The 12378-nt window shown below is 38.2% G+C and overlaps 1 protein-coding gene across 1 annotated transcript in view; it reads left to right on the forward strand.

The window, feature by feature from the left end:
• The first annotated feature begins 10875 nt into the window (after positions 1-10875).
• LOC139914641 (glycine receptor subunit beta-like) overlaps positions 10876-12378 on the forward strand; it is a 39306-nt gene continuing 37803 nt past the window's right edge. Inside the window, exon 1 of the mRNA XM_078290199.1 lies at positions 10876-11000. Within this exon, the coding sequence (XP_078146325.1) occupies positions 10876-11000 (125 nt within the window). The remainder of the gene's footprint in view (positions 11001-12378) is intronic.

Consider the following 12378-nt stretch of genomic DNA (forward strand, 5'->3'; position numbering starts at 1 on the left):
AACATTGCTTGATTCCTGTGTGTGTGTAACTCCCCCAGGCCATACCTGACACGCTGTCTATCAGTCAGACTAGTTCAAATTAGTAGTGTATCAGTTAGAATGGGTCCAATTTGCAAGCTTGTCAGTTAGCTGGCGCTGGCTACATTGGACTAATTAGATAGTTGCATAACCTCTCCAGTGATAATGTTATTTAAATCAATCCTCTGACAGGATGGATTCAATGCTAAGCTCAGCGTGGGTGATATGTGCAAGTAAATGATATAAGCCTTGCATTGCTAAAGTTGTATGATAGTAGAGCATCCATTCTCCATTTTTTCAGTATTTGAATTAACCCTTAATTGTTCCTGTTTGAATTGAAACCAGTCTGAGGATTGATTTTTTTATTTATTGATTTCAATAATATGACAGAAGACTTTTGTTTGTTTGCTTTTCTGTTTTTCATTGAGGTGAAATGTTTTCATAGGTCTGTTGTTTTTTTTAATCACACCTGCACATTTGTTTTCTCTTTATAGTTTATTCCCATTTATTTATCATTTCCCATTATTTACTCTAAACTCTTCGTAAAAACAGAAAGGTTTGGCACAAGAAAAATTCAGAAAAAGGGCCAGATGTTCAAGGCACTCATAGGCTCTGTGTAATAAGCACTATGGCTGCTGTGGTATCACAGACTTTGTTGAATACTCAATTCTGATTGGTCAATACTCAATTCTGATTGGTCAATGAACATATTCTTAAGTCTGTTATTTCTAAATACCAGACCTGGGTCCCAATTCATGTACGTGGCTTAAACAATCCAGGATAATTGAACACGTGCCGTATCGAATTATCTTATCAATTGAGCTCAGGCTTAATCCGTTTCACGAACGTGGATTCAGATTTGATTAGTCAATCCTGCATTAAATCATCTTGGATAGCTGCGCGCTCCCACTCTGCTACAAAGGGGAGATGAATCACACACCAAAAACAGGATCACACTCCTTATATGGACACGAGGCGAGGATACCTTTGCAGGATGACATAACATATTGAAATTGACCAAAGCGACACCTTTTTTTAATTATCATAATGTAACCTTTTTGTGGTTTCAGTTTACATTTTTGTCACCGGAAGAAAAAACAATATTATCCAGAAAATCCAACATGGCAGAGCGGCTAAAATGAGGGAGGAAGCCTGGCAGAGAACATAAAAAAAACTTTTCACTCTTTAGTGAATAAAAAAACTTTTATTCACTAAATAGTGTGGCTAATTTAATTCTGGTCAATTTTAAAGTGGTCATAAGCCCATAATATTTGGACTCTTGCGCTTTCTAATACAGTAATGTCACCAAATATTAAATAAATATTAAATGAAATGAAATATTAAATAGTAGGCTATATTATTTTTAATTACTTCCCAGGGCGTCTGGCAGTGGCAAGAAAAGGACCTGACAAGTGAAAATCAAATATAAAAATATATTTTAAACAGGTAACCTCTTTATTGTAGTTCTACACTTTCAACCAGGTAATGTGCAAGTAAGTGGAGATTATTCTTTGCATCAGAATTGTTACTATTGCTCTCAATATTGTCTGAACGTTATGAGACACTGTACATTTATGCTGTGGATATAAATTAATTAATTTATTAATTGCTATCTATTCATTTCTGCAGGTAAATAATTCACTCACGACTAAATTGATAGCATTTATGAAGATGATTATTTGCGTGCGCTAAAGGATCAATCTGTACAAACACGTTTCCTTCCAAATGCTCCTTATAATGATCACTCCTTCATCAACAAGAACCTCTCTTATAAACGGTGCATCAATTTCTGCTGTTGGGTGTGTGTGATTTCTGGCTTATATGTGTTCATACTATCCAGCTAACTTAAACTTAAACCCGGGTTTTTGCAGGTTTGGGCTTAAGGCTCTGTTGCCCTGGTAACAAGTCTGGCTAAATTGTTATCTCGCTTCGTAAAACGGAAAATCCTGGGCTTATGCCAAATTGTCAACAAACTTATCTGGTTAACTGAGTTAGCCACGTACGTGAAACGGGACCCTGTTATTGAACTATTTCACATAACAGCTGTTTCACATCTCCTGGCACCACCTTGTGCCAAAAAATGTTACTACAGACAAACACTGGGCTAACGTGATCTCATAAAAATTTGAAATGAGCACAAAGTCTGAAACGCAGATGTACATGCTGCGGACACGAATTATGTGAAAATTACGTTCCTCCACTATGAATTGGATTCTGTGACAATTACACAGATTGGATTCTGTGGCAACAGCACAAATTGGACACAGCATGTTAAAAGGTAACAGGGTTTCTTTACCTTTCGCTTGATCCGGTCTGTGTGTAACCAAGTCTCGCGAGAGTTGAGTTGTTGCAGGAAGTTACACACAGACAGGATCAAGCGAAAGGTAAAGAAAAACGTTTCATTTCTCTGTAGGGTCCTTTCCATAATGTTGTCAGACACTTATAATAACAATCTGAGCCTGTCAGTGGCAAAAACAAGCACTTTTAGTGGACGTACATTGACGGTGCGATTTGCCCCGTCGGATTACATTGCAGCCCGTTTTGCGGCTGCCGGCTGAAGCGATCTCGCTCAATACTGGACCAATTTCAAAAATTGTTGTCCCCTTTAGTCACAGACACAAAAAGATGGGAAAATAGGGTCCAGGTTGAAAAATACCGAAGTTACCCTTTAAGCTAAAGGTTGGCTAATGGTTAAGTTTAGGCAACTAAAACAACTTTGGTTAAGGTTTGGGTTAAGGTTATGGTTAGGCAACTAAAACAATTTGGTTAAGGTTAGGAAAAGTCTTTGGTCATGTTAAATAAGAAAAACTTTTAAAACTTTTGACCGGTTGCCAGGATTGGAAAATGAAGGAAAATGTATACGCCCATCACAGCACCCTTACTTTCCAGCGTGCTACTTCAATGTGAGACTACTTGCTGTTTATAGATGTGCCTCCTTACGTAACTGTTTTGTGCTGGGAACACAGAATTTTAAACATTTTACATGGCACCAACGCGAAATTTGGTGTTAACTACCAACGCTACCAACGTTTCTGTGGTTACAGCTCTGCTACAGTGTAGCTCATGGATGCTAGCTACAGATGTTTCTATAGTTACAGTTCTGTTACAGTGTAGCCATGGATGCTACCTACAGACGTTTCAGTGGTTACAGTTCTAGTACAGTGTAGCTCATGGATATAACTATGTATTTCCCTTCTGCTACAGCGTAGCCTGACATTGACATTACATTTCAATGATTGCAGTCCTACCAAACAATTTTTGTCAGAAGCTTGTAAATTACATATCAATATTTTATATCAAATGATTAATGTCTTTAGTAAGTAGCCATGTAATAAGCAGGATATTGTACAGCAAGCCTGTACTTCGCATGGGGTTCTTGATTCAGCCTTTCAGGAATTATTCTGTGATAATGACTGGCCTGCTGTACATTAAAGGTAAGGGCAGTGTCTATCTCTGTGTTATAGGCACCTTGGCTGCTGCCAGGGGCGCCTAACCTTAATTGAAAGTGTGGGGGCAAAAAATCTGATTTTGAAAACCAAAATAAGCCCATTTCCTGCAATCCTGTGACTTTTAATGGGTGAAAAATGTTTAATTTCTGACCTTTAAAGTTGATTATGATGATGATGATAATGATGATAATACTTTATTGTCAGATCCAGTCTGAAATTTTTCTTGCATCACAGCAGCTCCATTTGCAACATCACAGAAAAGACAAAAATTAAGACAGGACACAAAGATACATACATTCAACATATCATTACAATCACAAAAGACAATATTCAAGGCCCTTCAACGTACATTTGATCTAGGATTAAGCTCTATATTTAATTTTAGGATTGACTGGTGTACAAAAGAGTGCTTCAGTCTAACCCTATTAAATCGTGGAACCCTATATCTCCGATTTGATGGTAACAGTTTGTATTCACTGTTTAGGACGTGGTTGGGGTCAGAGACGATGTTGTTGGCCAGCCTTAATATGTTATTATGGTAGGCTGATTCATAGAGTTTCTCAAGTGATTGACTCACACAACCCTGGGGGGCCCCAACATTGGTCGTGATGGCAGATGAAAGGGTTTTGTTCACCTTTACAATCTGTACTCTGTTAGTGAGAAAAGAGGCATACCAATGAACCAAATAGGGATTCAGTTCCCGCTGGACCATTTTTGACACCAAAATGTCTGCTTGTATTGTATGTAAATCTTGCATAGGTGTTGGGTTTGTCTAAATGTTTAGAAATGATATGAACCAAAGTGGCAACAACTTCTGTACCACAACCCTGCACAGAAACAAATATACCCCAACACTGTCCAAAAGTAAATGGACAATGGCACGTATTTTTGTTTCTGTGCTCCAACACTTTGAAATGATGACTACAAATATGGATGAAAATACCCTCAAATGAAAACTCACACATAGTATTTAAACCTCTCAGTCACAGTGCATCATTTCAAATGCAAAGTGCTAGAGCACAGGCCTGCCCAAATACAGAAAAAGTCACTGTCCATATCTCAAAACTCATATTATTTTTTGTTGCACAAGTACTTTCTTCAAATGCAGCTTACAGTTTCAGTTTACATAAAAAAAAAAAAAAAAGACAAAGTTTGTGGATAACACAATACAACATTTTTATTTTGTATTGTGTTATCCACAAACTAAATACCCCAAAGGTATCCTTCATAGCAGTGGAGTGAACTGTGAAGTCTTGAGCTATTTCACATAGGTTAAGATGGTCAGTTCTCTTTTGCTGTATGTGAAGCAGAGCAGCCTTTTTGACCATTTATTCTTGACTCACTTGACTCACTGAATCTTGAGTCACTGTGCTCCGCAGGTAAATTTTGTCTTCTTAATGCTGAAAAATTCCTCTCAGCTTTTTGTGCTCAGTTTTTTTTTTGATTTCATGATCTCATAATTTCAAATAACTATTGATATTCTCATACACCATTTAGTTTAGCCCAGCTAGATTCAATGCCTCCATCTTCTTCGTTTATCTTGGCGAAAAAACCCAGAACAATGCGTGCAGCACACTCACACATAGCCTATAGACAAAGACAAACACACACATACACTGTGACAGTTTGACTTTCTGTGTTCTCTTTTTTTATTTTTTATTATTTTGTTAGGGGTGCCAGCCAGGTCTCTCTCCTGGCATTTAAGATTGGTCAGTCGGGTTTTGTTTCCTTTGTAGTTTTTCTCTTAGGGTTTTTAAATCAAACCTCACAAAGGATGAACACCAATCAAAATGTACACCCTACACATTGAATGACCATACTCAACCCAACAAGAACAACGCAAACACAAAATCTTAGTGCAGAACCAAAATATTCATATATTTAAAGACTTTCACAGAAAATGCCCAAAATCCCACAGTCCCAAAGTTCACAAACAAAAAATAATCCAACTCAAAATTCCACTACAGGTTTTCTTTCACAGTTTGTTTTAGTCCAGGTAAATCTTGTTGCCCAAAGAAAAAAGAAAATTAAGTTCAGTTCAGTTCGAGACAAAGTTAGATTCAGTTCAGTTTGTAAGTAGCAACCAAACAAGCAACCAAAAAAAACCTTCAAGTAAAAATAAATAGTTTTGTTGACTTACGGAGTCAGTCAGTTCAGTCCAGTCAGTCAAGGGTCCAGTCCGGGTTTTTGCTGCTGGGTTGTGGGTGAATGACCGGCTTCCGTAAACAACTGAGCAGAGTATATGGAGGATATGGAGCGATCCGGGAGAATGCAGATTAGTGTTGATCGGAGGACGTCTGTCAGTGGCGGATGAATGAAACGGTTCACAAGGGTTTAAACAACCTTACTGTAAGTTTAACCGCGCAATCGAACGTGTTGCTCTGGCCGATGCTCTCTTCTGCTCCCCTGCTCTCTTACTCTCCTGCTCTCCTCACGAAAACTGAATGAGATAAACGAAAGGGAATTGAATTGTGGCGCGAACCGGGAACGAATCGGTGAGTAGATTATGAAAATGGATGTTTCCGGGGGGTGTACACAGGTGGTGAAATCTAGTGATGAAATCCAGATTGTCACAACACATAGACACACACCCTCACATTCACCCATGTTAATACACAAACATGCCTGTGCATATAGTTTGTGTTTATTTGTGTTAAATTTTAATACTCTTATTCAATAAATGGTGTGTCTTGTGTCTGTATTACATAATGCATGAATGAACCAACTTCTGCTGTTAAAGACCTCACCATATCCTTCAACCCTTAGTTAAATAATATTATTAATTTAGTGTTAACTAAAGGTATAATGTTGAGATTAATTAATATCGCAATTTCAATAATAATTATTTAATAATTAGTTGAGATCCCAAAATGATAGTTAACATGAGACTGTTAACAGACTGATTTTTAAATATTGTATAAGTATTTATCTTATCACTTGTGCTTCCTTATAAAAAAATATAATTCTTCATTATCAGTGCCACTGTGTGTAAAGACCCCATATTCCTTACATTACAGTAACATTACCCACGTGGGAGAACATCCCCTACATTCATAATGTCCATGAGTAAGAGGAGTCTTAGTGACTTTAGTATCTTTAACAAGCAAATATGGGCTGTTTGCATATCCGCCAGTGCTTCTGATTTGAGAGTACTCACAAATGTGTTTGTTGTGATGTAGCTCCTGAATTTCATGGTTGCCTCTTTGTGTGTTGGACCTTTCATGCGTTTCAAATGTGCTTGTGGCATTTCTCCAATTGTTGAAGCCATCGGAGACAAATGCTTTCTCTGTACGTTTTGAGAAGTTCTTCAGCGGGACTCTTTCTGCCATTCTGCAGGGGTGACAGAAGGCTTTTTCGTGCTCTGCATCCCACTCTAGCCATGGGTATTTTGCAAACTAGGCAAATCTAAATGGCCGTCCACTGGCCCCAAATTTTTGTCTTTCATACATACAGGCAAAATAAGAGAGGTGGGGTGTGGCTTTTCTGTATGCAGACAAATACAATACAGATACAATAAAAAATACAATAAAGCTAGCTGTAGTATCAACCCTGATCACCTCCTTTCACCTAGGTTTACTCGAGGGGATGGAAACTTTTAAAATAACTGACTCCTCTGAGCTTCTTGAAGTTGTGGGGCAGCTTAAATCTGACTTTAGGATGAGCACTGATGCAAGAATGCTATCTGTGCTTGTATTACTGGATTTAAGTGCAGCCTTTGTCAACCACAACATTCCCATGGAAAGAAACTGGGTTGGTTTGGTTTGGACCTGAGTGGAAAAATTATTATATTATAAGTCTGAGAATGTTGATATTTTATATTCAGGCAGGCAAGGTACTCTCGGTGAGGAAGAGTTTGTGGAAGCAGCTTTTAGTGCAGATCTAGGACAAGCCACATCGCACACTAGCGTGATTTGAGCTGCTTTTGGCAATCCACAGATTTAAGTAACACTGGCCACTCTGTGGAGTTTGTTTGATTTGGTTGCTAGGCAACTGTAGCATGTGGAGGGGCGAGTTAACAGTCACAACTCGCAGCTTTGACAGAGTGCTTTGCCTCTCTGGATCTGTCTGATTCTTTGTCGATGTCTATGTCACGCAGTTCCAGTCAGTCAACATGGTACAAATGTGAAGAACATTCTTAAAAGACGAAAGCGGTAGAAGACCACAACAATAGATTGGCCAAACCAGTTATACTGTTGGTCTGAGATTATTTTCTCCTTTTTTCTTTCCCTTCATGCTTGTTTATCTTGTATATTGTTTGATATGGTCTAACCACCCAGTGTAAAAAAAAAAGGGATTCATAAAAATTTGGTCACAAAAAAAACAACTTTTGGTCTGCGAGGGGATGGCGACCAGGGGGCGTTTACCCCTTTTGGGGCTAAGGTTACACCTCTATCATTAGATGATCTCCTTAGTGAATTCGGACATATTTTGAGACTAGTTTCCCTAAAACCGTCATAATTTATACTATCAAATGACACCAAGAATGGTATACTTATGGAGTGGGTCCATTCAGGAATGCTTCACCTTGTGGTATTTAACTAACATTAGTGGAATTATTTAACCGATAACTGTGTTGCAGTCATAGAGATATAACACTAGAGAGGACATTACGTCATAGACTGTGGGAACCGTCCGCCATCTTATATATATATAGTAGTATATATAGAGTAGCGGCACCGCTACTGAAAATGCGGCAATTTTTTAAAAATTAATTGCAGGCTATTTCTTCCAAGACGCACCTTAATGATGGAAGTGACACATAGTGGCGTGTGGTGGCAGACAGAGAGGACATTCATTTGCATATCTGTATAGGCTACTGTGGATTTTAAGTCGATTCAAGTGTAGAGCTGTTTGTTTTTACTGTAATAGCCTACTTGTTTACATGATGGCATCTATATAAATTATTTCTTTATGGATTGTAATCTTAATTGTAGGCTAAGATGTCATGCCAATAAAGTAAAAAAAAAATGTGAGGGCCTATTACCTGCTTAAATTGGCTTAAAGCTGTCACACTAACCACTTAATGGCATTACATTTGCCTTTTATTGTATATTTTATCTGGGTGTATTGTTAGGTGTGTTTCAGTGATGTTGATATTTAATTGCTGCCAACATCTGTCTATTGTTACAACAACAGATCATTTGGGGGTTTTACATTAAAAATAAGCAGATTTTCATATATACTCTTAATACAACTACTTAGTACCAAAGAGTACAAAAGAAATCTGAGAATTATAAAGTCTTCTTGAAAATAGGATTCATAGTTTCTGTAAAGTAAATACACTATTAAAATACTTCTAGAAGATAATCTTTATGATTTAAAACATAATTATTTAACATAGTTTAGCTATTTTTATCTACAGACTACAAAAAATGCTCATGTTTGGTACCATTTTAGAGTCTTGCATACAGTGAGCTAAATAAAAAGTAGTAGTGATGTCTCAATCAAAAAATATTAGCATTATAATGGCAGCATAAGCCACTTTCACCATTGATTCCAATGACAGTCAGCTGAGAAGTGTACCCAGGTAAGATGGCTGCCATATGGTCCCATTCCAGAATAGGAATTCTCTATGACATGTCCCCTCTACTGTTATATCTCTATGGTTGCAGTGCTTCAGTGCATTGTATTGAATTGAACTGAACTGAACACATACGCCGTGGATCTGTACAGGATCTGTGCTTGTTTATTGTGTGGAGGTGGGAGAACGAGAGAGAAGTGAGGGGGTCAGGGTGTTTGAAGCAGGAGAAAGAGGAGCCAAGCCTCTTTATGCTACAGTGTTTATACGTTTTCATCATTGGAGTTTGATCAGTCCGCCTAGTATTTGTTCACTAAATTAAGTAAATTAGGAAAGAGATGTCTTTAGATTATTGTGTGACCCTGCCTGAACTTGAGTGTACCCGATATATGGAAAAATTAAGGTTAATTGGTTAGCCTTCATGCCCCTTCATTCCCCACCCCCAAAGTGGATCAATAACCCAACTCAGTGGCCAGACATTACATATCCCCATATATACACCTACTTGATCGAACCAGGTTAGTAAAAGTAAATGCTTCATTATTTTGGTTTTGATGGCATCATCCTGTTTACCTATGCTGCTAACTTGAATGAGTGACTCCATTGTCCAAGCAGCCCCACTCAATAGCTAGATGGCAAGCTAGCAGTAAATTGCTAATGTTTCTGAGAACCGGAGATTGGGATTTTTACACTTGTTGGAGGTGCGATCCATAACACAGCAACTTTGTTTTTGAATCTGTTTAAACAATGTGGTATGGTCTCAAAGCTCACTAACTCACATACTATACTCTTCAACTCTTCAACTATACTCTTCAATTCGGACGATTGTCTTCTGTCCCCCAAAAGGGCGCGCGGCCTTGTGCAACCATGCATGACATATTGCTTGAACGTACAGCAGCTAGCTAGAATCTGAAACAAATTATGCCTGGCCAGCTGACTCACAGCGTCTCGTAAGGCTTTATTGCTACGCCCACTTGCAAAGCTATATCAAATTTCCGGAAAATTATCATATCTAAACCCATCCTTGAGTTTGACTATAGAGAGGTACCTCAAGCATCCACTGGCTTCTCCCCTTTCCAGCTCCTATGGCCATCCATATGCAGGTCATTGGACATTCTATAGGAGGTCTGGGAGGAACTGAAGCAGCAGCAGTATTGTAGTGTCCTCTCGAATGTCTTGAAAATGCGAGACAAGCTTGACCACTAGCAAGAGCTAGCCAACAGTCACCTAGCCTGTGCCCCAGCAGCATCAGAAGCTATGAGCTTCTCAGGGGAGGTCTCTCCGACACAGCCAGAAAGTTCTCCTACTGCTGCCAACGTCAGAGTCTGGTCTCTTGGCCAAGTCACAGTGCATCATTTCACTAATGAAATGAAACATAATACTTCCATGGTGTGTTCAAGTGGTGTCTGATGGTTTCCAATAGGACGTCAATAACCATCACACATTGGCTGATGGGGTCCTGATGGTCATCTAGTGATCTCTGATGGTTTGTAAGAGAACACAACATGCTGTAATGGATTCCATCAGATATACCAATACAAACCATTCCATACCATCAGAGACCATTACAATTCCCAACAAAACCATTAAAGCTATTAGAAAATGTAATGGTTTCTATTGTGTGTGTTTTTTAGCATGGTATTCACTTTATCTGAGTGCAGTGTTACTGATGTTAGTCTTGTTGAGCAATTTTTTATCAAAGTTTCGTGGTAGCTAAAAAGTGGAGGGGCAAAAAGATAATTTTGCCCCCCGTAATTTCAAAGTGGGATGACAGTTGCCTGAGTTGCCTGATTTTTAGGCACCATGACTGCTGTGGTAAGGCCAATGTTTAACTCTGTGTTATAGGAACCATGTGGTAAGGCCAATGTTTAACTCTGTGTTATAGGCACCATGGTTGCTATGGTAAGGCCAGTGTTCTCGCTGCTGTTGCTGCTGTGTTGTTGGGATTTGACCGGAGCCAAAGAGGGAAAATCCACGAAGAAAGGAAAGAAGGGCAAGCAAGTCGTCTGTCCATCGTAAGTCACATAACTATATTTTCCAAATCTATATAATATATAATAGTTTTTTTGTTAACATCTAATTAGGAATAGTTCATATGTTGTTGGTCATTAACAGTACAATAACTAAAGGGTAAGTTAGTCCAGTTAACAAAAAATTCATTACACAGTAATGTGGCAGCGTTATTTGATCGTAAATGATGTTATTGTCTAACTTATAATTAGGAATAGTTCATAGTTGTTAGGGACCTGTAACATGAAGGGTTACCTTGTATTTCATACAAATGTGCAAGCATATACACAGGGCTCCAACTGGTCATGGAATTTCTGGAATTCGACAGATGTATTCCAGACAGAGGAATACATCAGTCATGGAGTCATGGAATTTGATTAATAGTCTTTTAAAGTCATATGTTTTTTACAAATATACCAGAACGTGTTTGATTTGTTTGTTTTTAACATCTAGTTTCACAGAGATTCATTGGACTAACAATTATTGTTGTCCACAGCAGTAATTTCTCCTCAGCAGTTTATACTGCTATACTGCTATCATTCTGAAGTGTTGGCTAAATGTTATAATTGCTGTTGTTTGTGTTTGTGGCCAATCTCTGTACATTATCACCACACATTGTGACGTTCCTCTGAGCTCAACTCAAGGAAGAACTCATAATGTCGGTGGCTATGGCGAGAAGTTTCATTCCTGTAAATATGACCCTTTCGGGTACACAGAGGTTGGTTCCTATGTTCCAAGGTGGTGATTGATAAGTCGTATAGGCATAGAAGGTCATTCCTATGCTGGAATGCAGTAAATAGATATAGAGGTTCAAACCTATACTGGAGTACAATTAAATAATATTTACATTTTTTATTATTATCCTTACCTGTTTTCTTTCTTTCTTTCTTTCTTTTCATTTTACTTGACAAATTATTTATTTTTTGTGTTTTATGTAAAGCACCTTGAATTTGCCTTGTGTGTATTCGCCTTCTGTGTACTGTGGCTGTGTTGTCCGGCTGAATACTTAACTGTGCTAAAATACAATAAAATGTGTGGTCATCATTAAGGGTGCTCCGATCAGGATTTTTGGGGCCGATCACAGATCACCGATCGCTGGAAGCAGTATCGGCTGATACCGATCACCGATCACGGGGTCTATTTGAAGCCTTCTATTCATCGTGTAGCATTACTTATTTATTTAACTATTCTTAACAACATTGTATATTAAGTATTAAAATTCAGAGATGAGAAAGTATCATGAATTGACAACTTTTTATTGGCAGGCAACATGTGCATGGCCTACTGAGGCAACAAAAATCAATTCCAATAGACGGAAAACACAGGGCCTTTATCGATTTACTCCAACTTTAGAGACTATAAAAACTGCAACATAACAAAATA

The sequence above is a fragment of the Centroberyx gerrardi genome, chromosome 3, assembly GCF_048128805.1.
Source record: "Centroberyx gerrardi isolate f3 chromosome 3, fCenGer3.hap1.cur.20231027, whole genome shotgun sequence".
Lineage (NCBI taxonomy): Eukaryota > Metazoa > Chordata > Actinopteri > Beryciformes > Berycidae > Centroberyx > Centroberyx gerrardi.